Source organism: Dermacentor variabilis, chromosome 3, assembly GCF_050947875.1.
Source record: "Dermacentor variabilis isolate Ectoservices chromosome 3, ASM5094787v1, whole genome shotgun sequence".
Classification (NCBI taxonomy): domain Eukaryota; kingdom Metazoa; phylum Arthropoda; class Arachnida; order Ixodida; family Ixodidae; genus Dermacentor; species Dermacentor variabilis.
In genome coordinates this window covers 45720840-45748098 of record NC_134570.1, presented here as the reverse complement: position 1 = coordinate 45748098, position 27259 = coordinate 45720840, and the positions used below count along the sequence as shown (strand labels likewise).

The 27259-nt window shown below is 42.9% G+C and overlaps 1 protein-coding gene across 1 annotated transcript; it reads left to right on the top strand.

The window, feature by feature from the left end:
- Window positions 1-27259, top strand: Rev1 (Rev1 DNA directed polymerase). The gene is made up of 16 exons (XM_075684930.1): window positions 1-235; window positions 367-505; window positions 993-1158; window positions 1260-1792; window positions 3457-3715; window positions 5058-5212; window positions 6070-6189; window positions 8589-8809; window positions 11526-11627; window positions 12298-12471; window positions 14265-14462; window positions 18204-18298; window positions 19254-19449; window positions 21779-21887; window positions 24379-24484; window positions 25655-27259. Exons 1-16 carry the CDS (start codon window positions 173-175, stop codon window positions 25770-25772), a joined length of 2754 nt encoding a protein of 917 aa, XP_075541045.1. The 5' UTR covers window positions 1-172; the 3' UTR covers window positions 25773-27259.

Genomic DNA, 27259 nt, shown 5'->3' with positions numbered 1-27259 from the left:
CCAATGAACGGATTGGAGGGATGCGGAAAGGCATGCGGGGCAATCTGCGCGCATATAGTGAGTTATTGAAGCATTGCCAAGATGCAGACGCCCTTACGCACCGACTACAGTGCACATTCGTAGCGCGAAACGCAAGGAATGACCAATCCGCATCAATGAATGACCCCCGGTGATGGCAGCTATGGGCAAGCGGTCAAGGCGAAAGCGCTTCGGCCCCACGGGGTTCGAGGAATTTGTAAGAAGCATACTTGTTTACTTGTTGCACGCTGCTGTAATTAGAGCATTCTTTTTATGACCCCCGTAAACTGCTGCGACCTCGAAATCTTCAGATGTGCGACCAGCATTTGGTGCCGATCTTTTTTGCAGGGAGGCTACATGAACGCGAAAATACAGAAGCTGGAGAACCAGTTTCTCAACAGTGCTCAAAACGAAATCGACTCCAGTCGGGAGGATCAGTCATCACCTATATTCAAAGGAATCAGTGTGTTCGTCAACGGCTACACAAGTAGGTGTTCCGTAACTGCAAGTTTTGGTCCATACCGTGAATGAAATAGGTTGGCTTTGCACAGTTGCAACACCGTTACCTGCGTCATAGATCGCATCACAGATAGCGATGTTGCACTGGGTCAGTACTCTTTGTATTGTAAACAGTATCGATGTGACGCATTGCACGCGCTTTTGCTGTTTCACCGTTGTGCATGCATTCTCAAATTCGGCAACCTCGACACTGATTGGATGACGTGGCCCGTGCGTGTGCAAAATTATAAATTTTAGTGATCGGAGCACGCTTCCTACATAACTAGCGAGCGATAAGTGCCCTGCACCGTATGATATCTACTTACGCTTGCTTAAGTAAACAATTAGGCGTGAAAAGCGCCCATTGATCAACAGTCGTGAGGGCAACGTAGTTGCTGTGGTGCAATTAACTTTCTCAACTAACGCTGCAGGTTTCTTGTTGGCTTGCGCACCCCAATAAAAATGTTGCATTGCAGATCCTACTGCAGAAGAAATCAGGCGGATAATGATGCTACATGGCGGCACGTACCAGCATTATTACAAGCGCAAACCTAATTGCTACATGATTGCAACAAACCTCCCACCGGCGAAACTAATAGACCTGAGGGATTATGTCGTCAAGCCCAATTGGATCTCCGATAGGTTAGTAACATGAGTGTTTACGAAGTGCCATTGATCCTGTGTGTGTTTGTTGTTTCAGACAGTCTTTTTAACTGCCTTCCTTTTCCGATTCACCCAATTAGTGTTCATGCTGGGAAGCTACTGCCTGTTCAAGACTACCTTCTTTACACTCCTGATTTGAAGAATGGCCAGCAGAAGCTAAGTGTGGTCAGGTGTGAGAAGCCATCAACCTCGGCTGCCAGCCCACAAAATTCCACAAGTCAAAACAATGACCAAGACAGCTGGCTTTCCTCCGAAAACAGTCATGACGAAGATGAGCACACAGAATGTCATGCCGAGAACAGTGTACACCAAGAATCAAAGAAGGACAGCATTGAACCACGCAAAGCAGGAGATCCCGGATTCCTCGAACAGTTTTATGGAAGGTCACGACTGCATCACATATCGACGGCAAGCATTAAGCTTAGAGACTACGTCGCTCAGAAGAGAGCTGTTAGCAGTGGTGCATTTGATGGCATTGAAGAATTGAAATGCTATTTGGCTTCAAAAAGCTCGAGAGAGCAAGTGCCTGTGGGTGAAGATAAGGTGATCATGCATATTGACATGGACTGTTTTTTTGTTTCTGTTGGCCTCCGTACAAGGCCACACTTAAAAGGTAAGCCTGCATGTTCTGTGTCCTGCAACCGTGAAAGCAAAAAACTATTTGTTTGCATTGATATCTCCTCTTAGACTCCAAGCATACCTACTGCATCCAGGATATCTTACATAGGCAAATATTTCCTTGTTAAAAGATGTTGCTCGGCACTTAAAACTCTTGTACTATTTTATACATCCTTAAATTACTGTTGTCGGGTAAGACGTAGTGTTGACAATGCAGCACCAGTACACAAACGAAAGAATGCTGCCATGTGCAGCATTCTGTTCTGCTTGCAGAATAAGTCGTAATATGCGGATTGCTGATGAAACATCAGGCTTCTCTGACCACAGTTTGAGCGTTATAGCTCTCTTGGGTTTGTGCATTGCATGAGTGATCCTTTAGACGTGTGGGAGAGGGTGAAGCTTGTAGATTGAGGCGTTTGATTCACATGAGTACGCAGTTTATAGCTCGTGCAGTCATGGCAAAGCAAGCCCACTGCAGTCTAGATTTATATATTTGTGAAAGTAGGATGTTTTAATTGGAGTCTATGGCTTGCCAAAGTATTCCTAACGCTTTTTATTTGACAGGCTTTCATGCATAACTGAAAACTGACCTTGTAACTTGTGCCATGTGTAGCTCTGGATGAGGCTGACATTTTGAGTTACGGTTCTGCATATTTTACTTGCTACGGGGCTCTCCACTGTTCGGGACCTGCGCCGAGGCTTGTTACAGCACACTGGCTAGTCATCATTCAAACTTTTATCATGTCTCCATGTGAATCGCTCATGCCACCTGAAAACTCCAAGCGTACAGCAAGAGTAGCTGAACTGCTTCACAACAGCTATTCACAAGAAGTGAATGCTCAAATTTCACTGCTAGAGTTTATGTGCATTGCTGAAGACCATACATTTATTTCACTGCCAACTACTATGGCATGGAAAATTAAGTAAGCTACACAATCAAGCGCGGAAAAATTGTGATTGGAATAGCTCATGCATTTTGTGCGTGTTCATTCATGACTTTCTTCGTGGCTGTTTCATTGAATTTTTCAAAGGTTGTAAAATGGTAATCTGAGCATTGTTTTTTCGAATCTATCTTGCCATAGGTCGGCGTACTCACTCATGAGTGCACTCACTTATACTAACTCCACAATGAGGTCACAGATGGAAGATGAAGCGTTAGTAAGTAACAAAGGGTTTGAGTAGATGTGAGTACAGACAGGAGTGAGTGTCGCTTTTCATTTCATTTACTAGCACCCTCAAGGCCCAAATGGAGGGTAGTACAAGTCAAAGTCAGTGATGGTTATTTTGAGTGGATGTGATTATAAATGTGAGTGACTGTTGGCAAGTGTGAGTGGACGCGAGTATGCATGTGATTGAGTGCAAGTGAATGGGAGCAGACACAAGTACGAGTGTTAGTGGGTGCCAGTAATTGTGAATGCAAGTGACTACGAATGCAAGTGAGTATTGGTGAGTATGAGTGGGCATGAATGGGAATGTGAGTGCTGATAAGCACGAGTTCACATAAGTGTGAGTGAGCACATACCCTGCGAAAATATTGGTGAGCAAGTATCGGTGCCTCTATACATGTGTGTTCGTCCTTGTGCATTGTAGTTGCAGTTATATCTGTCATGTGGTTTGCATGAAGCCAACTTCCTTTCTTTGTTTTCTTCCTCTTACTAGGAAAACCAGTAGCTGTGTGCCATGGAAAAACATCTCTCGCTTCCATGAGCTGTGCTACACTGAACTCCCAAACCGAGCGTAGTGATCTGGTGTCTTGTTCAGAAGTAGCAAGCTGTAGCTATGAAGCACGAAAGGCCGGTGTTAAAAGCCGTATGTATTTGGGACAGGCAAGAAAGTTGTGCCCAGGCCTAGTGGCCATACCATATGAATTTGAAAGCTACGACGAAGTTTCCAGGCTCTTGTACGACGTCGTAGCAAGGTAAGCATGAGAGCTGTTCCTTTCAGATACAGCCCGCTCGAGTTTTTGCCAATATATGCCTCTGTAAGGCTATTTTGAGTAGTTGAGCTCTAGAAGCTAGTTGGCATGTCGTAACCATACAAGTACATTTGAACTGCAAACATTACTGCACAAAGACTAGATGAATTAATAATATGTACGTGTGAATGGAGAACTTTTGTTTTGAGAAATTTTGCAGTGCAAATACATGTATAGTTAAGTGCATTCCCTCTTGCAGCTTGATGCGTACAGGCTCAATTTAAAGTTTGTAGCATAGAATGCCAGTATTTGTGCTGTACCAAGTCTGAGCCAGCAAGGTCTGTTAAGTAATCACTAGTGATCATGTTTTAGGGTAAAGAATGAACACTTATTTCTGCAGCAAATCTTAAAAGTTTTGGAGCCATTTTGTTTTTTCCATTTGCGGACAGCAACCACTGCACTTGTGGTTGTATTTTAAACAGCTTCAAACATTCAGACAACTCCAGGTGCAGTCAAAACCGTGACGGTCCTTATACTGAACATCTAAAGTGTTTAATTTGTGTATTAAGGCTGGCAACACTGTTCTAATTCTGACCTACTAAAGGTAGGGCTACATTCCATCAACACATTCGTCTTTTGTAGCCATTTTTAGTTGCTTTGCATCACTTAATTTCATGGTGTTGACGGGAATTTACAAACCATTAAACACCAACATGTCTAACTGTAGATGGACTCTCGTTACATTTATGTGTTGATATTTATCTCTGCCCCCTCTGTTATTTAATTTAATTTATTGTTCTGCCTGCCTCCATGACATTTCAAATCAAATCAAGTTTTGGGGTTTGAACTCCCAAAACTATGCAGCGGGTTATGAGGGACACCGTAACGCGGGGCTCCAGATGAATTTTGACCACCTTGGGTCCTTTGTGTGCACATAAATCTAAGTACACAAGCATTTTTTACGTTCTGCCTCCATTATAATTCGGCTGTGGTGCTGGGAAGTTAAACCCGCAACCTCATGCACACCAGCCAAAAAACGCCATATCCACTGAACCAACATGACAGGCTTCATGACATTTGCATGCACTGTAGTCTAATCATGCTCTTTATTCTTTTTCACATATGTAGTGGTGCGTAGTCTTTCTTCTTTGTGTCCCCCATCTTGGATGCACCACTTTCATTCATGAATTCATTGTTTATTCATATGACAACCTGAAAAACATTTCAAGGATTCTTCACTTGCCTCCTGTTCAGAATATGTAACTGGCTAGAGTAGCAGCCCCAGCTTTCTGTCTTTTCCTGTTTCCAAAAGCTGCTTCACGTGATGAACATCTTTTCCGTGCAGTTTCACACTGGACATTGAAGCCATTAGCTGTGACGAGATGTTTGCCGATGTCACTAATGTCCTGCAGCAGGCCAGCTGCTCACCAAACGAATTTGCGGAATTTTTGAGAAAAAAGATTAATGAGAAGACCCTCTGCACTGCATCAGTGGGTTTAGGTACGTGAACTTTCTGAATGACTTGCACAAAATTTTGTCTCTGCATTCACAGTAGTGTTGACCTGCGGTAAATCGGCCCCAGGTGACATGTGCTAAACTACCTTGAATTATTAAATGTTTGCAAAAAAAAAGATGTCTAAGAATACATGGATGCCTTTTGAAATGTTAAAGCCAAATTAACAGATGTTGACAATTCTGTCATATTTTGAGGCATCCAGGCAATCTCTCTGTAGACTTAGTGCAGCAGTGTTGGTACAGGGATTGCTGACTGTGCTGTTGCTGACTCAAGCCAACTGGAGCACTTGCGGGCTTACCTTTTGTGCAAATCAGCTCTGTGTATTGATCACAAATAATCTCTAGTGCAATGTCTTACTGTAAAGAGTCTTTGATGTCATATTATTGTGCTACCCATTCTACCAATGCAGCATGAAAACAATGCCAATTGTAGTAAGTTTGTTGACCCAGAAATTTCCTTTAATGTTTTCAGGTTTGCTGCTACAGCCAGTTAGTGCCACATGACTTAACAGATAGGATAAATTAATATAAAGGGTGCTGGCTTGCTTCAAGCAGGTACCCCAGGAGGTGCTTCTAAAGCTTATCATTGATATACCATTGAATGTCACTTTGGCAGGTGTGGACATAATATTCGGTATCTAAAAAGCACCCCCAGCGACGGCTTCTTCGCAGTAACGGAAGCTAATCTCAAAGGCCATGCTTTTGCACGCTGAAAGCACCGAAAGTGATTGCAGGAGGCGGAAGCACATCATGGCCACTACGTTCTTGAACCCCCTCTATCACTGCCATTGTCCTTGTTTTCATCTTCAATTTCTTCCTTAATTTCAATGTATTTTTTCAAGGGCCCAACATGCTGGCAGCAAGGGTCGCCAATCGGTTTGCCAAGCCAAATGGTCATCATTTTGTGGACAGCAGCAGTCTTCTAACATTCTTTGAAAACGTCAACGTTAAGGACCTTCCGGGTAAGGAGGCACTCTAAAAGGCGGTGTGCCAGTAGTCTATTGAAGTCGGCCGCCTTAAGGACCCTACAGCCGGTATTGTGGTGAGCTTGTGGTCCAACTGAGAGTAGTACTGTGTAGATGTGCCAGCAAATTACGTTTAGTCACTTCTGTGATGTCACGATGGAGATAAACTCTTTTCAATATTGGCATCTCTTAGGAATTGTTTTGGAGCACGAAGGCACAGAGGGTAGAGATGCAGAGCGTTTTAGTGGGTGTAGCTCGTACTGAATTCTCAGGTTGTCCCCAAGTCCAGGTGATGTTGACAGAATATAACACCTAGCTATCCTGACCAGTATTTCTATGTCGGCTTGTTGGTGAACTATTAAATCAAGAAATGCAATACTTAGGTTATAGGAAGGTTGTGTTAGCATTATGTTGTGCAATATGGTCCTCAGCCCGCAGGTTAGGTGTTAAAGGGAACACCTAACCAGTAAAAAAAGCAAAATAACTGGAACATTTCCTAAGCTCTATTAGAAAAATGTGACTGATATGCTCCGCCGAACATACATTTTTACCTAATGTGTTAAGTACCCTTTTATTGCTGATAATCCAAGGCAGAAGACAGTGCATATTCCCTTTATTAGTTTACTGGACGATACTTCATTTCTATCTTTTTGCATCTTCATCTTCTTCACGCTACACTTCTTGCTGCAGTGACATATTGACACGTGGACTTACTTATCCTTTTTTCAGGGGACTGTACTGCTCCCGCTAACTTAATGTTGTCAGTCAGCACAAGATGCGCCTTTGGAAGTAGCTGGAATGCTGTCATTGATTCTATCTGTTGTGTATGTTCTTGCCGAACTTTGTGTGATCGGAATGTATGCACGACGAGAATTGTATTGTAATTTCTGGAAGACATGCGGGCACCAGCGATTACGCTGCAACATTCAGCGACTCATGTATAAAAGCAAATGTGCTTGACCCGCAGATCATATTCAGACGATCAACGACTGTGCTCACCACTATCGTTCTGCTTTAGGTATAGCCTGTTTTTTTCAGGGCACAGGTTTGTCTAATAACGAGTGCATTTTGTGATACGCAGTTTTTGCTACTGCATTCTTCACCGTCACTGCAACATTACAGTATATAATGATTAAAATGTGAATGTGTGCAAGATGGTGCCTGGAGTACGACACGTTAGAGTGAGAGCATTGATAGAGACAGTGACATGGCACAGCTTCCAAGAACCGCAGTTAATATTAAAAATCGCAAATTGTCGCATTAGACAACTCTTCCTGCGTGAGGCGAAGGCAATGCAGGTTTAACATAACATCCATTAGTATTGCAAGATTGTTGCTGCCACTGCTTTTGAACATGACCACATATCAACCATGAACACGAGATGTTTCCTATAGAAAAGGGCCGCAGCCAATAAATTTCAAAGGAATTTTCTAATTAAAAAGCTGTGTTGTTTAAACTAATTTTGCATCTCTATGTAAGTTTGAATTGATTGAACTTGAATAAATGTGTAATTAAATCTTAGATGTTTGTGGCGCAGGATGAGCACAATAACAAAAAGAAAACACAACATAATGTGCAGTGAAATACCATCTTCTCCTTATGTCGTCTTGCCAACCATTTTTTCTTTCAGTGTAGCAACTTTTTTTATAAATTGCATAAACACATAGTTTTAGGCACAGGTTGACTAAATTTTCTATTACAGTGAAATAAGAACTAAGGGGTGAAAGAGTCGTAGCTGTTAGCGTTAACAAAGGAGCAAACTTAGCGTGTGGATTGAAGTAATGCACAGTTCCAAAAATTATTTGTAAAGAGCAAAGTGTAAGTTTTAATAAAACACGTTGTGAAACTAATGCACTTTTGAAAGCTCCCGTGCTGTTTCTGCTTGTCTTAGCCCGGTCACTTGGAGCACTTTCAATTGGGATGAGTTCTGATCGAGCTCAGTCACAATTGGAGGTGCCTCGTTTGACTGGAGTACTAATTGTTTCTACAGTGAAGTGATCCTGTATGTCGGTGAGAAATGATTTGGTTTCTGGTCAGGAGTTAAATGTCAGAGTTGCTTTTAGAGAAATGTCACCTCCTCATTAGGCAAGTCGTTGCCTCACGATTGTAGGCATCACACTTTCATTCATTTCATTCAACAAATAAGTTTATCATGCCAATTCACATTAATTATTGTGAGGAGGTTTGCCCTCTATCTACGAGGCTCACTTTCACCCATAGGTTCACTCGTTGATACTTTTGGTCCCTGTATAGTGATCAATGATTCACCTTGCTTTTGTATTTAGAGGTTCGAAAGATTGATGAGCATAGTTTTCTGTTTGGCACATTGATAAAGATTGGTCACTTTCCAACTTTATCCGTCTGGAAATCCGATGTGGGTGCTGGTTTGGTTGCAGGCGTCGGCTACAGGCTACAGGCTCAGCTGTCGGAGATGGGTGTGGAAACATGCAAGCAGCTCCAAGCGCTGCCACTGGAAACGCTCAAGGCCAAGTTTGGCGTCAAAACGTCATCTCTCCTGTACAACTACGCCAGGGGCATCGACAATCGGGGTCTGCAATTCGACAAAATGCGGAAGTCTGTGTCAGCAGAGGTCAACTATGGCATTCGCTTCAAAGAGGTGAGGCATTTCTGCATATTCTTGACCCACTTGCTGGTGACTGTGCACGTCAACACAGGGTACAAAATCTGCCAAATTTCTCGCAAGGAGTGCTCACCATGCGAAGAACACGTTGCACCACTTCGAGGTGCCATGGGTGACACCTCATCTGGTGGCTATGAGCAATTGTAGTTTTATTCACTGAGTGCAATTTACGAAGTTCAGCACTAATTGAAAAGTAAAGTGCCACCCGTAATTAATGGCAGTGATGATTGGTGGTACAGCTGAGACTAGTACTCCTGTTTACCTTCCCTTAGAACTCGGTAAATATGCACACTACTTATAGTGCAGCCACGTGAGACGAAATAGTGGTTATAATGCAGTTGCCGGAAAATCCCGCAGCAAGCAAGGCAGTGAGTGCGCTTCGCAATGAGGTGCACTGGTTTAGGAGAGAGCGATGAAGGCGACGCAGAGTCAGCGAGCAAACAAGGAACAGAGGACAAAAAAAAAACAAAAAACACAGCAGTGTGCTGGCTCAGTGGGTTTGCGGTAGTTGCCTAGGCAACAGAAACGCCTTTTGCTATGGCCGCTTGTCAGTGACATTAAGTCGTCACCGAACGTATGCACATTCTCGCTCTTCAGCTTTTCAGTTTGTGTGCGGAAAGTAAATACATTCGTCGACTGATTTTTTTCTGGACACCGACAGGGTCACAAAAATATCCGAGTTATTGGGCAGGCCAAAAAAACAAATTTCGGTGGTAAAATCAATTTGTTGTTTTTGCAACCCCAGTACTGCAGAAAAAATTGGTCGAGGCCACGAGTGTGTTCTGCGTTTGCCCTTCACGATGTGCATCGTCGCAAAGTGCAGATATCACGCATGCAACCTTGACTCCACAATGCTGCCAGTTTCAATTGTGTCTTTGCAAATTCATCAGTTCGGAACATCCACACGCGAGCTTTCGCCGTTCCTACCAGCATGTGCGCATATATGTTTTTGCTGTACGTGGTTGCGCTGGTTGCCGGCTGAGCGCCTACAATCCCCACTTCACGCATGGTGCCGTCAGTTGAGCCTGTGAGCGTAACCTTGCACCAGATCTCCATGTATTCATCTGCGGGTGCAAACATATACTAAGGCCGAGCTTCCCGTGACGGCATGCCACCCGACAACCCCACCAGCTAGACCTAACCAGCGCCATATAATTGAGAGTCGACGGCCAGAGTTGCAGTTTGGTGCACAGTCAATGAAATGTTTTGCGTTGACTGTACGGCACTTGAAAAGTGGAGGAACCACCTCGCCGGTGAAAGTGAGGGCACACCCAGTCGTACGCTTCGATTCCCAGACACACACAGCTGCTTGGTCTGCATGTTTTGCACTTGTACAGCCTTCGAAAAAAAAAGAGTTGTTTTGGTTATAGAGTGGTAGCTTATAGTGTGGGGAATTCGCAACTCCAGTGACTTACGTTATAAGTTGTCTGTGCTGTATAAAAATTACTAGAAATTAGTCATTTAGAAAGTGTGATTATTGTTTGCTTTTATGTAATGTAACGTAATGTAATGTAATGTGTAATGCACATGCTCAGTGTTCAAATTTGCTGCAATACAGGCTGGACAAAGGACAGCTGCTTGTGATGCGTGCTAGCGGCTGCTATCGAATGTTGGCACCAGAAGCGCTATATGGTCCTTTATCAAATGCAGGTGTAATACTTGTTCAGTGGCTGGTTCAGAAACACGTACAGATTAACCACCACGTGTGGCACCTGGCAAGGATAGTAAATAATTAGTCAAGCGCATTGCAAAGCTGATCACCAGCCGTGGTGGCTTAGCGGCTATGGTGTTGCACTACTAAGCGTGAGGTCACAGGATCAAATCTCGGCCGCTGCGGTCGCATTTCCGTGGCGGCAAAATGCAAAAACCCCGTGTCCCCTGCATTGGGGGCACGTTAAAGATTCTCAGGTGGTCAAAATCAATGCGGAGTCCCCCCCTGCAGCTTGCCTCATAATCAGACGGTGGTCTCGGCACATGATACCCCAGAATCTGCAAAGCCGATAATAATCTTTGGCACGAGATAAGTGACAGCTGGGCCTGACACGTTTCGGTGTCAGGGACAAAATGGTGCATGCAGCAGCTTCCATGGTACCATACTCAAGTGCTGGAACATCTGCATTCTTGCACAATTAAATTAGTTGTCTGACAACATCCCCCCAACATCCTTTTGAACTTGTGCTTTGTTAATTGAATGCTAAATTAGTTTGCCTAACTGATAAACTCATCACTCATTACCCTGCACTTCCTAATATCAGCTGTCCTGAATAATCATTAATGCATTGCTAAAACGGTCAGTCTACCTCAACTGCACAGTTTCTTTCTTTATTATTAATGAAAATCTTGAAAAATTATTTGCTATGCTACACATTATCATGTTGTTTGTTTACAGAGAAAGATACTGTACTTTGCAGTTTGTGCACATTTTCATGCCTGTAGATAACAGTTGGGATGCTACTAGTACAACTTTCATCTGCAGCACGTATTATGCAGTTCATCGTTGCTTTTTCAACTTCCTCGTGTTAAAAGCCCCACCTGTTCATAATGTTTTATTGTTAAGTTCAATAAAGTACGGGGGATTTTCTTTTCAAACAAAACAAAAGTGAACCTGCATCACAGTGAATTTTTTTGTTTGTTTGTATGTAGTACCAGCAATGAGAACAACATGGCAATAGAAAGATGTTTTCTCTTTCAGCCTACTGACATGATAAAGTTCATTGGCCAGCTGTCTACTGAAGTTGAGAGGAGACTAATGGAGGCCGGCGTTCAAGGGCGCACCATCACACTGAAAGTCAAGGTGAGCTTGTGTACATATTGCCATGCATGCATTGTTTTGCTTTCAACTGGCGATCACTTTCACCAAGCTATCACTGTTATCATGTTATCAATCTCCTGCAAGATGCACTAGGTACGCTGGAACATGCGAGAGTGTTATCGTTACTTCATTAGTGAGATAAGCCTATCATTATAATTATACATTGTGAACTCTCTAGTATATGCTTAAACTAATGCAAGCAGTGCCGACTACTACTTTGTTGTCTAAGACAACAAATGTATAAGTAAACTACATTTATCTCAAACTACATTTGTCTAGGCATCAGTGTGCAGTCAGAAAATGAATTGAGTGAAAAATTTTTAAAAAGCGAAAACGACACCACATGGAGGATGAAGTCCATTGTCCAATGTGTTGTTTCTCTGGTTTTTCTTTTCTTCTGCTTTCTGTGCCTTATGCATATTTTTACAAAGCAACAGCAACTAGCCCAGGACAATGCCATCGTTCATCAATGTCAAACTTCATGTGTTTGGGCCATTGCCGCAGCCTAGCGCATTCCATGTTTGTGTGTTGCTTTCCATTTATCACACCACACATTTGTCCCAGCGATAAATACATGCCAGCAAGTGTGTCAAATGCTTGATTTCATGGCCTGCCCTGCCTCTATTGTAATGAGGCACATTCCTGCACTCAGGTTCGTCAGAAGGATGCCCCCTTGAACCCGGCCAAGTACATGGGTCACGGTTTATGTGACAATCTGGCTAAGTCTTCCCATCTGTTGTCAGCGACAGCTAGCAAGGCCATCATCTCCAAGGAGTGCTACAGCCTGGCCATGCAGATGCACCTTGTGGCCTCTGATATCCGAGGGGTGAGGAAGTCTTGCACCGCAGTTTACAAGCAGTTCATGGGGCAAACAGAGACTCTCAGCTTCGCTCACATGGCTACGTGTGTGGACAGTTGCATAAGCACCTTTAAAATAAACTAACCTCTTTGGTGTATTTAGAAGAGTTGGTTTGTGCTTGAAGTGAATAACTCAGGAGATGCAGCCGGAAAGGTACAGTCGAACCTCATCATAAACATGTATTCGTTGCATGCTAACATCGGCAAGACACATTTGAAATTTACTTCTTTATGTACAGTTATTCGCTATATCCATGCTTGTTATATTGAGGTTCGACGACTTGTATTGTCATATTTACTCATGTAAGGCCTGCACCCCACTTTGCAGTGTAAAAATCTTGAAAAAAAAAAAAACAAGAATGTTGCTCTAACATTCAGATGCATACCCATGTAATTCACACGCATACCCATGTGCTGGTTAATTTCCACTAGCCACTTCTGGATGGCACTGTACTATGTTTTACATATGGCAGGCAACACTGTATAAGGTACACAGGTAGTGCTACCATAGTGGTCTCACTCTGCACGTCTCGCAGTGCAACAGTTCTTGATCTGCAACACGGGGTTATGACTCTAAGTGAAGTTACTGCACCAATAGTCGACTTTCTCTCGCTTTTTGTCTCCGCTAGCACGCTGGAAGCTACACAGTAGAGAAGCCAAGAGGGCAACGCCCCAGCCAAACGTTATTGTGTCGCGGCAACAAAAGGTTTGTTGCGGTGCCCCGTGGCAGCCATGGTGGTCTGCGCTACACAGCATGGCGCTGCCATATCAGAGGCCACATGCAGCTGATGCAGCTACGCGCATTGCAATGAGTGAATGAAATATATATATTTTTTTAAAGGTCACAGACATACATATTTCTCTTTTATTTAACTCAAAATTAGCAATTTATGTATTACTCAACAGTGGTCTCGCAATCACGAAATCAGCCAATAGTTTTGGTGGGCCAGCTGCTTTTGATGACACTGCATAACAGCATTATGTAAGCAAGAGCGAGCGATTTTTTCTTTTTTTTTTTTTTTCTGACACTAAATTGCAAATTCCATGCTGCATGCAGTACCATAATACTTGGCTTGCATGTTCACAGCAGCCTCTATGACGGATCAGCAATGTTTTCTTAATATTTTCAAAAAGTGTTCCTTAAGAGCTTCCAGGTGGCGGGAATCTCAAACAGCGTAAACGACATAGAGGACAACAGCTTTGGGAGAGCAACAAGGAAGACAATTAAAGTGTTCGTAGTTGGCTTCCAGTGGTTGCATCATTGTGCATAGCAGTCTAAGTGCAGTTCGAGGCTTTACTAAGTAGCGGTAAGCCTGCCTCGTGTAATGACCGAGAGGAAAGGGGGGTAACCAAGGGGCCCAATATTTTATTAATCATATCATCAGAAGCCAACAAATAAAGACACCAAGGACAACATAGAGGTAATTACTTGTACTTGCTAATTGAATTAAAGAAATGATAAATTAATGGCCATGAAAGTGGATGAAAAAACTACTTGCCTCAGGTGGGGAATGATCCCACGTATTCTCATTACACGTGCGAGCATCGCACCCATAATGTTGGGCCCATGCCACGTGGAATGCTTGGCTGTTGCGTTGCATTGCAAATCGCTTTGCAACCTGGCTGCGTGCAGAACCCCACTTGTGAGATAGGGCACAAGGTCTTCAATTGAATTTCTTCAATAGTTTAGGTGCTTGATTAGTTACAATGTATTAGAAATAAAGACATTGTAAAAGCCATAGCACTAAATTTGTTTTACAGGTGGGCATTCAAGTTGGAAGACTGGAGCCGCTACCATCAGGGCAAGGAGGCGGTGTGAAGACCATGCTGGACTTCCTCACAACTAGTAGGCCACCCGAAAACCACGAAGCAGCGGGGCCGAGCTCCGGACAGGCAGGAACGACCAATGGCACGGCGGAGTCACTACCCAAGGCCGTCAGTCTTCCGGCGTTCTCGGAGGTGAGCAGGCTTGCACGATGTCTCTTCTGCATCACAAGGCCACATTGTGAACAAGAAACAAGTAAAAAAAAAACACATTATGGGCAGATCTGCACGACTTTTCAGTAGCCACGCATCATAGACAGTGAACAACTCTTATGCTACAGTTTCAGCGATGAGTCAAAGCTATCAAACTATTGCACGCATGTGGTTATTTATTCGTGGTTCTGCGTTCCCAAGATCTTCCACTGTGCCAAAAGAAACTCGGGGGAACTTGCAACGCTGTGTTGGTGACGTCTTTGAAGCTTCGTGGAATTGCAGCACAATTCGATGTGGGACAGCAACTCAATTCTTTGTTGCCGCTATTCTGCTACCACTACTGACGATGCTTTCTAATGGCATACCCTTTGATAGTCAGCAAGCCTGCTATTTTTACAATATCTGTTGCAGTATAACACTTTGCCTATCTCTGCTTTATGTGCTTTCTCTTAATTAAAACCTCTATCTTTGTATATGTAAAGTAACCTTACTGTGACAGAGGAAGGTGGTGCTATCTGGTGATTTTATTTGTCTATTTTATTTATTTACACATACTGCAGCCTCGGTGATGCTATTGCAGGAGTGGGCAGTGAGGGAGTGAAGAGAAAAAAGAAAGCAAAAAAAAAAATGCAGGCACGAAAAAATGTGAATATCAAGTAAATGCAATGGTTTTCAAAAATTCTTGCATAGGTAAAGAGCGGATACTTCCAGGTAGTGAATTTCCAGAGTTCAATGGCCAGGGGAAAGAAGCTGTGCTTGAACATCTCCGTTCGGCAAAGGAAAGGGATGAGGTTAAGATTATGAGAACTCCTAGTGATAGAAGGTGTACTAAAGTTTAAATATTTATTTTGTGTAACAAGGCACTCAGAATGAACCAGCGTGTGTAAAAATTTTATGCATTCTAAGCGGCGGCGAGATGAAAAAACTGTAATACCTGTAGCTGTATAATGAGGAGAAGGGAAAAAATCTCGGCTATAGTTGTGAAAAATGAAGCGCACTCAAGAATAATCAAGAATGGGGCTGAGAAGTGTTTTATACATCAGCAATTTGGTATCCTTTGGAGCCTTACGCAATGAACGATGGAGGTAACCGAGACATCTAAAAGCTTTATTACATATGATATCAATGTGTTTCGACCATGACATGTTATGAGAGAAATGAAGACCGAGGTATTTAAATTCGGTTACTCTTTTTGAATCCTGACCATGGAAAGTGTACGTGAAAAGTGATGGAAATAGGCATCTGGAAAAGGACATGGAAACAGTTTTAGAGAAATTAATGTTCATTTGCCATTCCTTGCACCAGCTACAAAATTTTGCAAAGGAGTCATTAAGTAAATCATGATCCATTGGTGTGTTAATATTATGATAGAGGATGACATCATCAGCGTAAAGTTGAATATTAACGGACATGCAATGTGGCAAGTCATTAATATATAATAAGAAAAGAAGCGGGCCTAAAACGGAACCTTGTGGGACGCCGGATGAAGCACTGACAGGAGAGGAAATAGAGCTGTTAAAGTGCACAGACTGAGAACGCTGGGTTAGGAAGCTATGTATCCAACCAACTAGAGACAGGTTATTTAGAATGGAGTTAAGCTTGTAGAGGAGTTTTGGGTCTGGGACGGTGTCGAAAGCTTTGGATAAGTCAACAAAAATGCCGTCAATCTGTCCACCTAAATCTAATGACTGACAAACGTCATGCGTGAATTCAATTAGTTGGGCAGTAGTGCTATATCCGTTACGGAAACAGTGCTGGTGATTGGCTAGGATATTGTGGCTTTCAAGAAATTCCATGATGTGTTTAAAAATTATATGTTCGAGTAACTTGCATGAATAGGAAGTTAAGGAATGGGTCTGTAGTTCTGCAGAAGTTGAGCGTTACCGGATTTGTACATCGGAATTACCTTAGCAAGCTTCCAGAATTGGGAAACAGTGGCGATGGATGATGATTTACGGAAGATAATGGCGAGGTATCTGCTTGTTCAAAGTGAGTAGCGAACAAGGAAGGAATTGGGTATGTCATCTGGGCCGCAGCTCTTTTTAGCATCTAAATGGAGGATCATGTTCAGAACACCTGACCTAGAGACGATGATGTCTTCAATAGGAGGGTATGAGTCACAGATAAAAGGTGGAAATGAAGAGTTATCCAGTGTGAACACGGAATGAAAACAGGTGTTAAAAGCGGAAGCAATCGTGAGTGAATCTGAAACTGTAACGTCATTAACAATAAACTGTTAGAAGTACTGTTACCTGGCACTGTCGATTTCCAGAACATACAAGTGCTCTAATGCAAGGTGAGGGTGTGGAGGCAAGTAGAGAGGACAATACTCTTTCACAGACAGCCAGTGTGAAGGACGGAATTCACACCAAATGCAGTGTCAACAGCTCTTCGCTGCAAAATGAAGGGGCTCAGTTTCTATGGTCTTGACAAGCCATGCTCACATATAGACATGAAAAAATGAACCTTTTCAAAGCAATTATAGATAGTGGGGGACAGTTCGACGGAGAGCAAGTCTCAAACATGCCCTTTAACCTTAAGGGGGCACATGGGTTGTTGAGATATTTTCTGTATTTTACGGCCATACATAGTTAAAATACACACAATTAGTAAGTTTTTCATGCTGATTTCAAACATGCAATTACGTTTTTTGTAGGTCAAGTAGTTCAGGAGATAGGTAAAGCTGCTGCTACATTGTTTTTGGAGACAATAAGAAAAAAAGAAATGCTCAGCAGAAAGCTAATATCATTAGATAGGCAGATATTAGAATATGCAATGAATGCAGCTCCAAACTCTCAACTGGTGAACATTGTTGCATCAAGTGATAGTTCTGCTGTGCCAGCACATTCGGCAAGAAAGTTTCATTTTCATTTCGTTGCTGGAACAGACGTCTGCTGTAGTCTCTCTTCTGTCTTTTTCCAGTTCTGTTCTCGCTGATGTGGCAGCAAGGTTTGTGTGTCGTGGCATCTGCAATGTTGTTGGCAGCCGACAAGTTCACTGCTCTGGCTTTAGGCCTATCGTGGCAGGTCCAGCAAGTCCAGTAGATGTTCCGAGTCGTGGGGCACCAGGGGCGTTCACTGAAGTTCTCGACCAGCTACTGCTTCACCTGTCTTCCAAATTTACACATAGTGCAGAACTTCTTCACTGATCAGGCCATAGCTGCACACTCCGGTGACCACACAAAATAAAATGGCACATGCATGTGTGCAAGCCAACACCATGAAGAAGACGACGGCACACTGCCATCACATGCACAGAGCAAGCATAATGAAGATGAGATGCCATTCTTTCAAATGAGACCGAGATGACCACAGTAGCATGTGTCCGACGAACTCGTGTCGTGGCAAAAGCACTGATTTAGTGTAAATTTTGACTCAAATTCACTTTATATGCTTATGTGCTTGCTGCATTATAGTCTGCACGGCTGCTGCGCCATTAAAATCTCAAATCATCATCACCACCTTATGGGCACATTACAAGTCCATCTTTCAGCAGAAATAGTAATCCATGAAGCCAGAAACTTTACATATCTGTGCAAAAGGAGCTGCCGATTTCGAAAATGCCAGTTTCGAAAAGTGGATTTCTCATTACTTTCAGCCTCCTAAGGCCCGTCTTCCCTCCCTTTAACGGGGTTCTGCAACACTTTTCTCCACTTCTATCCTCTTAAACTTCTGTGGGCAGTTGTAGGTCAGGCCCGGATTTGAACTGAAGTATCCTTTACAGATTGACCCAGCTGTGTTGGACAGCCTACCTCCAGACATAAAGGATGAAGTGTTGACCATGTACAGAGAAAGTCGGCGAAATCCTTTGCGCTCAAAGTGAGTGATGGGCTACTTTTGCTGTGTTGTCCTGTGCTGTTGTAGAGCCATAGAAGTGGTATTCCCATAGCTGTCCTCTACATTTGTATAACGATAAGTACAATAGACTCCGTTTAAGACGAACCTTGCTAAATGGAAGATGAAGATATCGGAAACTTTTGTTAATTTTGCTTAGACTAGGTTTACTTTAACATGACAGTAAATTTCTAACGACTCTTTACCTTTGACTTAGTCTGCCTTAGTAGCTTCAGGAATGACTACCGTAAACTCAAAGGCAGTGAATTTCCCACTCTTGACTGCATGTGAAGCCATAGTGTTGAATATTGCACAGCACCTTGATTTAAATCAAATTAACTTGGTGATTATGCTTTTCTAATGCACTGTTTCACTAAGCATTGATAACAGAATTTCAGTTTTAGCAATGTAAGGTCGTTAATCCAATGTGGCGCTATTGAATTCCAGTTTCAGTCTTGGGTGCCTCTGCCCGCACAACCATTAGCACAAGCTATCGCAGTCACACCAACTGTGACAAGTGTTCTGACATTTAGCTAAGCAATTTTTGTCTTGACTTGGCCTATGTATAATGTGCACAAGAACAATGTTTAGCCTTTTAGCAAACTAATGGCAGCATTTATTAGAAGTGGTAGTGACATTTCGTAAAATCGTTATGGCTTGCATGTGAGTGCTCTTTTTGTTGTAGCCGTCACAGTAGCCCAGTGGCTATAATGTTGCGCTGCTGAACTCAAGGACGCGGGTTCAATCCCGGCCACAGTGGCCGTATCCTACTAGGGGTGGAATGCAAAAACGTTCTTGGTGGACCGTGCATTGGGTGCACACCCCAGGCAGTCAGGATCAATTCGGAGCCTCCCACTACAGCATGCCCCACGATCAGATCACAGTTCTTGGCACGTAAAGCCCCAGAATTTTAAATTGATATTTTCTTTTCATCTTGCAGAGAGACAGCAGCTAGCACTAGTGGTGTCAGCAGCACCAAAAGTTCAAACCACAGCCATCGCGGGGCCCCATCATCAGCGGCATCAACGAAGACGAAAGCACAACCCACGGGTAGGAGAAGAGGTCGGCCACCAAAAGGTAGCATCAGCCCGCAGAAAGCACGTCTCCTGGCATGCCACTCTCTCAAGGAGTACATGGTAAGTAGACACTCCATCTGCCTGATATCATCTGCCTTATCCTCAAAACTAACAAATCCTCATTGCAACCTGCTCCATATGTCCGTCCATTAGCTACAAAGCTAGACAGATGTGATTACCCTGAATATTTAATTCCTTGCCAAGCAAGAACCAACATTTTCAAATTTTCTCTGTTTTCCCCCTTAATATAGGGGAATGGAACACTCTACCATTCTCATTACCAAAAGATGCTGATTCTTTAGAATGCATTGTTTTACAGTGTCGCACTTATGGAGCTGGAATATGATTTGTTTGTTTTCTGAATGCTTGTGTAAAATGTTTGAGGGTGTACTCTGAAGGGAAGTATTTTTCCTACTGCCCAGTAGAGTGCACAACTAAAAAAAAAAAGAGGGATTTTCGACACGAAACTACAGGACACTTGGGATGCCTTCCCATAACTCTGAAAGTAAGGAAGAAAAAAAGGTTTTGTAAACTTCCTACAACACTGACTCAAGAAGATGTCTGCGCAAAGTGGTGCAGCGCAGCCGTGATACATGTACTGTGTGTGCTTCTTGGCTGCTTTCATGCTGCAGTACGGGCACATGTATGTGTCCACAACATAACAGACCTGCAACAAAGTCCAAGTGAATGACACTTCACGTTTTTTTTTTTTCTAAGAAAATAATTGTTTCAAATCTTTTACGCAGCTCCTACTCGCACAAAATTATCAACAAGACAGCCTTACCAAGATCCGGTCAAAGCGTGGAAAACTCTGTAGACCCATTTTTGCAGCAGCCTCATTTTTCATTCACTTCACTTTGGTCACTTTTCATTTATTTTACTTCATTAAATTCATTTTTAAAAATTATAGCTTCCTTTGACTCTTCTGCATATTTTGGTGTTGCGTGGTCTGTGGTGGTCAGACCATCACCACCAATACAGAGGTGCCAATGCAAAGGCACCATGCTCTTGTGCAACCAAGTTTCGGCGTGCATTGTTTGCCAGCTATTTTAACTCTTTGAGACTCACATGCTATCACACAAGAGGTTTGGGGCGTCTGAAGGTTTACAGGTTGCCTTCCACGCCAGCGCTTGTACTGCTGGAGACCGCACACATATGGCAAATTGGTTTGTACAATCAACTTTCAATAATTTGGCTCTGGTTAATTCGGCTTTTTGGTTAATTTGATCCCAATTGAAGGGCCCAGCTGTCCCCCATGAATATCTATGGGCCCAAACTTTCGTTATTTCGATCCTAAAATTGGCTTTGGATGGATAATTCAGATTGGAACAGTCTGCGCACACGCGGCTGTCTAGGCAGAGCTTAGGGGACAGTGTCTGCGTTGAACATACATCATCTCCCATCGAAAACACCTATTTTCAGTCTGCCTCACGAAAACTTTCTAACAATAATCGCAACTCACAGTGTCCGATTACAGCGTTTGCCCAGTTTTAATGCATGGCTTTCTTTTTTTTCTTCTATTTTTTTTCGAGAAAATTGCGGCAAATTTGTCTGCGTGGTGCAGTTGGATATGAAACCCAAACTGCTTTGCAGCGTTCGTATACTTTACCGCATAACATGAATTCATTGTGGCAAAACTGACTTTAGAAAACCAGCTGCCATTGTGAAACGCATATTAGACCCTAGCACATTTTTGTGCTAAATAATTGGGTGCATGTTAAATTTTTTTGCTTTGTTTAGGAGCTTTAATCTCATTCCTGTATTAGTTTTCTACTTTAGATGCATAGAAAGTGGGTGAGCACTTGAGTCGGGTTACAATTGGGCAGATACTGCAAGTGAATCAGCAGTGCGTTTCGGCGTTTTTTCCTGCATCGTTTAATTTGACCAGCTGAATAAGTCAATCAATTCCGTAGGTCCCGTCAGGGTCAAATTAACAGAAGTCGACTGGATGTATGGCAAAGTATACTACTCCTGCAGATGTTTTGGTTAATGGCTCAGTTCTCTACAGAATTACACAATTAATCTGCAAAATGCTACCTAAATATCCTCACTATAAAAAATACAAGCTTTCCAGTGCATTGTTCTTTTAACAAAACCAGACAGCTTTCTAGAACGTTTTAGCTATTCACTTGCGCTGGTAATAGTCAATGGTTTCTGCAAAATTCTTTTTTGTCTTCAAAGTTTTTATGAGATGCCGAAGCATTGCTTCCCATTGCCCTGCCACACACGTTTAGCAGGTAGAAAGTATGATTCCCTTCGCCCATGGAAGGGTTGAAAACCAAATTGTAATTAACAAGAGCATGGAATGAAATATTATTGCCAATTTGCTTGTTTTCACAAGAAAGGAACCTCAGCATGTGTCTAACCTCTTTCCTCTTTGTCGTTTTAGACCAAACCTGTACAGACAGCTGTAGAAACGTTTGAGTCTGTTATTGACTCTGAAAAGAAGATGGAGCAAGTCAAAGCTTTGCTGCAGCAATGGATTAACACAACCAACGGTATGTTTCTGCGCCATTTCTGGGATGGACTTTGATGTAGTTTGGGGAGATGTCATTGTCGGTGAAAGGGGAACAGAAACAATGCAAGCTTCGAGATCATGAATCGGAGGATCACATAATGACATGGAAAAAAGCTGTCGAAGCTGTTTCACAAGATTACAAGCTTGTTGTGGAGGTCACACGAACTAGTGCTCATAAAACACAATTCCCGAAGGAGCTGCATGCATCTTTCACGCTCATTCGTGGCATCTGCAGAGGTGAGTTGCAGTTCTAAGCAAAGCAGGGATCAACCCAGTGAAAGCAACAGCTAACGGCTATTGCACTCACAGTTTCTGCCCTTTGTGGTTAGTCACTACAAAATTGCGCCGAATGATTGGTGCATGCCAGAAGATTCAACATTGATAGTTTCAGCTCTTCTACACAACACCTGTGCAACGGCTGTAGAGGGAGAAATGACCAAAACCAAGAGCCACAGTATTCAGGAGACAATTTGAAAGACTGTCAACTGGTAATGTCTACCACACTAGCAGCTTGCTTAAACAGTGTGTTTTAATGCGTTTGTTACACATTTGTATTAAATGAATTGGCGCTTTTGGACACTTTTGCATTTTTTCCCCCCTGGTGACGTGTGAGAAGTGGCTGTGTGTGAAAGGGCTGGAATAAGGCGCGAATAGGGAAAAGTGAAATAGGGTACGTTTTTTTTTTTTTTTTCTTTTCCATGCTTGCCATTTCACCTCATTTTGGATTTTTTTTTTTTTTTTTTCGTAGAGCCAAGCTTTGGGGTCACAGAATGTTTACGAGTTGGCCACATAGCAAAGAGCATATCACATTCCAAATGATTTATTCCTAAGAGATGTTATGACTAGTATTTTTCCTTGCAATAGCAAGTTGCTTTTGTTTACACAGCTTCGTGACTCCGTGTGTGCCTCCAAGATGCCTAGTCATGCAAACGTGTAGTTGTGATAGCAGGTTATACTCGGTGTTTGCACTGGTCTGCAACATCTCGTCGGCGGTACGTGTATGTCCTGTCTAATCACACCCACCCCCCTCCCTCTAAGAAATGCCAAATTGCAAATGTGTGCAACAGAACTTTGTCGTGAGAGCCATGATTCACTAAGTGCATGCTAGGTGGCACCACAATACTATACAGCAGCAAACACAGAGGCTTTATGAAGTAGGAAGCTTTAGTGCCAGAGGCTTCATCGCACTTCTGGCATTTAGTAAGCATGAGGTGTATTAAAAGAAACAAACTTTTGCTATAACATCTTTATTGCTTATTGTACACCATTTTAAGCGCTGTCCCCTTCAATGTAGTCCCCTCTACTGGCAACACACTGTTCCCATTGTTTCTTCCATTTTTGGAAAGCCTCCTGAAATGCACTTTCTGGAATCGCACGCATGTCTCTTGACGCGTTGTCCTTAATCTCCTCTATGCTTTGGAAACGACAATGTTTGTCCTTTCAACATGTTTGGGAAACAGAAAAAAGTCTGCTGGGGTAAGGTCCGGAAAATATGGTGGATGGAGCGCAACGGTATTGTGATCTTTTGCTAGATAGCAGAGGACAAGGAGCAACACATGAGCCGCCTCGTTGCCATGATGCAACAACCAACTCGGGTTTTCCCATAATTCAGGCGTCTTGCTGCATACAGCATCCCTCAAATTCTCTAGAATTCCCTGATAGACTTCCTTGTTTACCATCTGATCATGTGGTACAAATTCCCGATGGACCATGCCTGTGCAGTCAAAAAACGCAACCAACATCACCTTGACCTTTGACGGACTCAACCATGCTTTATTTTGACGAAGAGACCCTTTGTCCACCCACTGCGACGACTGCATCATTGTTTGAACATGATAGCCATAAAGCCGCATCTCATTTATCTCATTTCCTGTTGTGACGCTCTGATGTTGGGACAGAAGACCAATGGGCCCCGGGTGCCAGACAACTTAGCTACGCCACTGCCACCATGTGCAAGAAAGGCAAACTTGCTGTCACAATTCCTTTCAGAGGCAGTTTCAATCAAAATGCATTTAGCCGTTTCCCATGTGTGTCTCATTCTGGCCCACTACAGCTCGTACAGTGTTGAGCAACAAGTTTGAAGATCAGTGGTGGCACGAAAAAAAATTTTCTTCACAGCCTGGGCATGCCGGCTAAAATCAGTATAGCCTGCATGCATGTGTTCAACAAATGGAGTCTATTGCAGCAATACCCATTGCAAAGCTGTGCTAAAGAAATTTGTATTTTTCGCTGATGCCATAGTCTTCAAGCCTTTGCTTGCTGCTGTACATAACTTTCCATGGCTGCAAATGTGACCAGAGCACTTTCAGAACTTGGGGACTGCTCTGGGTAATCATCACATTATTGTTGACCCGTTTTAGATTGTCACAAATGAAAGTAAGCATAGTAAGCAGTTTGCTGAGCACTGGAAAAACATATAGACAACAGTGTCCTGCAAGCCTCTTTGTTTAATTACGCTTTTCTCTTCGTAGATGCTGCTCTCAATTCGGATGTGATAGCGTGGACAAATGTCCTGTGCAGCATTGTCCATGAGAGAAACCTGGAAATGCTAGATGTTCTACTCAAGTTCTTTCACAGGTGAGCAATTTGGAGACAACTTTGCTATATGTGCTTATAAAAAATGAGGTTTCAGGAGAGACAAGAGCCAAAAGGATAAAATGTACTCGACACTGTAATCGCAGTAACAATGTCCTTTTTCTCCCTTAATCTTTTTAGGTTACTGTGTCGGCTGCTTTAAGTCCTGAGCCATGTACGACACCTTTTCGTTGCCTTCTGCACCCGTCAGGAAAGTCTGTAGTGTATACCACTCCACAGTGGACAATAGAAAGAAGTTGCACGTCTTGAAGTGATGATTGCATGCTCAAACATACGCAAGAGCACTGTTAACAGCAGTTGAGGGAATTCTCAATTTATCACTTCAAATGTCCCCAGTGTCCCCAGGAAACAGGATGCCTGAAGGTAACCAGAGTGTGTGTTATCATGTCACGTGAGAGTGCCAGGCGGGCTTTAGCATCACCTAAACCTTCCCGCACCTACACATTTCACAATGAAAAAAATATACACATTGCAAGAAACCACCACAATTGCACAAGCATGTCGGGAGAAGAAATGCACCGAGTTGTTGACAGATATCCCCCCCCGAACAAGTGCGCTTCAGTTAAAACCCAGTTAAAAGCACGGAAAAAAAGCATTCCAGACTAAGTCTGCCTAGTACTACTGAGCATCAGAGGGGGACGTGATAGGCCGGCACACTTTTGAACTCTCAAAACAAAAAGCAAGGAGAAGAATGGCGGCAGTGTGTGCTTGAGGTCCTTTTTGTGTCCTGTAGAAGAATAAAAAAGGGCTCTGGAAGGCGCGATTGTTTTTGTTAGTCCCCACCATACGAAGTAACAGAACAATGAAGCCTGCGAATGCATAAGGAAATGAGTTGTCCCGCTTTATTGAAATGTAGAAATAATAAGGTCAAAGGAAATGAAAGCGAGCGAACATATAACCTGCCACAGTTAGGAGCCGTACCTACATCTTTCACATTACATATGCAGTGCTTTACCAATTGGGCTACCGCATTGGCCGTCCACCTGTCGAGTTTCTTGGGTGCTTGTGTATGTGGACTGCAAGGTGTGCTTTTTACAAAGAGAACAGTGTGATGGACAAATGCAAGCTGTGCGATGGTCTCTGTTGAGACTAGCTTGTTTCCTCCTTCAACGGGCGTCCCAACTTCACTTTCGTGTTACTTGCACTTTTCAGGACCGTCCAGAAAAATGGGGCCCAGCTTTGGCAAGACACGTACATGAAAGTCGTCAACACTGTGCAAGGCGAGGTCCTTCAGGTGTTTGGGCACTTCATGAAAGTGCCGATATTTTAGAAAAAAGGCAATTTTACTACTACATGGCTGAGTTGTCCACAGCCACATTTTCTTTGCTTTTCTTTTTTTTTTTCTAGTTTTACGCGCACTTTTTGCACTGTTGCAGGCATTTCGACAATTGTTGCCGCAGGAAAGAAAGAAAAAGGAATGCTTGTTTCGAAAGGCCTAGTATCAACTAGAGAACTTGTTATAACTTTACGACAAGATCATGTCTGAGCTTTTGTATGTCTGCGTTTTGTTTTTTTTCCCTTTTTTTTCCTCACATGCGCATCCCCGTTGAGTTTTTAAAAGACAATGTTATGGAGGGAAAGAAAAAGCTGCCGGTGTTTACAAACGGGTATCCTTCATTGCATTTTCAATGCTGGCTGTTGATGAACTGAATGAAGGTGACATGCGTTCTTCCCGAAGCATTCCAAACACATATTGCTCATTTCTTCGAGGCTCGGGTCACCTTGTCTGAATGACTGGCGTCTTTGAGCCGACGTAACATTGAGGGCACCGGCACTGCCTGCGTACCACGCACCGAGCACAACGGTGCATATCACCAGCATTCGCTGTAGTGCAATTGAAAGCATTTCAATCTAATTGAGATGAGCCCACGCAAACCTTTGCTTTACCCACTGACAAAGATTTAAATGGAAAGCCGCTGTAATTGCAAACTTGTTGGGCCAGTGAGCTGCATAGTGTTTTACCACCCTCAAATTAGTTAGGCCGGTGGACTTTTGAGGGATTTGTCCTGACGTGTATGCAACGCAGTTATTGTTTTACCGTAATACCAGAGAAGCAGACAGGAACAGCAGCATGATCGTGCAGATCTGCTGACATTTTTCAAAAAAGGCCAGAATGTTTTGAAGCGTTCTGGTGTCATGCAACTCTTGTCATCAAAAGAGAAGGCTGTGCCTGTCGACTCAGCTGTAGACGAGAAGATCGTTGCAACGAACGTTCCATGTGCTTTGGTTGACTGGTAACATCCCAAGATGTCAGCATTGTTGCTTTTATCTACATGTCTGGTGTCACTGTAAACAGTAACACATCGCGGTTGGGCAAAGTATTTTGTATTTAATATACATTTATCGCCATTACAGAATGCATGTCATGCATGTCAGGCCCAGAGGTTATATCTTCTGTTTGTCCCAGTGTTGCTTAGAGTTTGCTGCATTCTCTACATGATTTTAATGACCTCGTATACTTGTGCCGAGGAGTTATACATCCTGCTGATTCTACAGGATTGCGCGTCACGAAGCTCAATGTAACGAGTGTTTGTTGTTTATTGATTTTGGTTTGAAAGAAGTTTTGTGAGTTCAGAAGGCCTTTTTTCTTCTTTGTCCTCATAGTAATAAGTTACATGCATGGTGTTATATTTATTCATATAAACATTATTTATGTATATTACTGTTTGGACACTGTTGAAACATTTCATTGCACTTGTGAAGTATGTATGAAGCGTCTTTCTTGTCTTTATAAAAATAAAATGATTTTCCAATTTA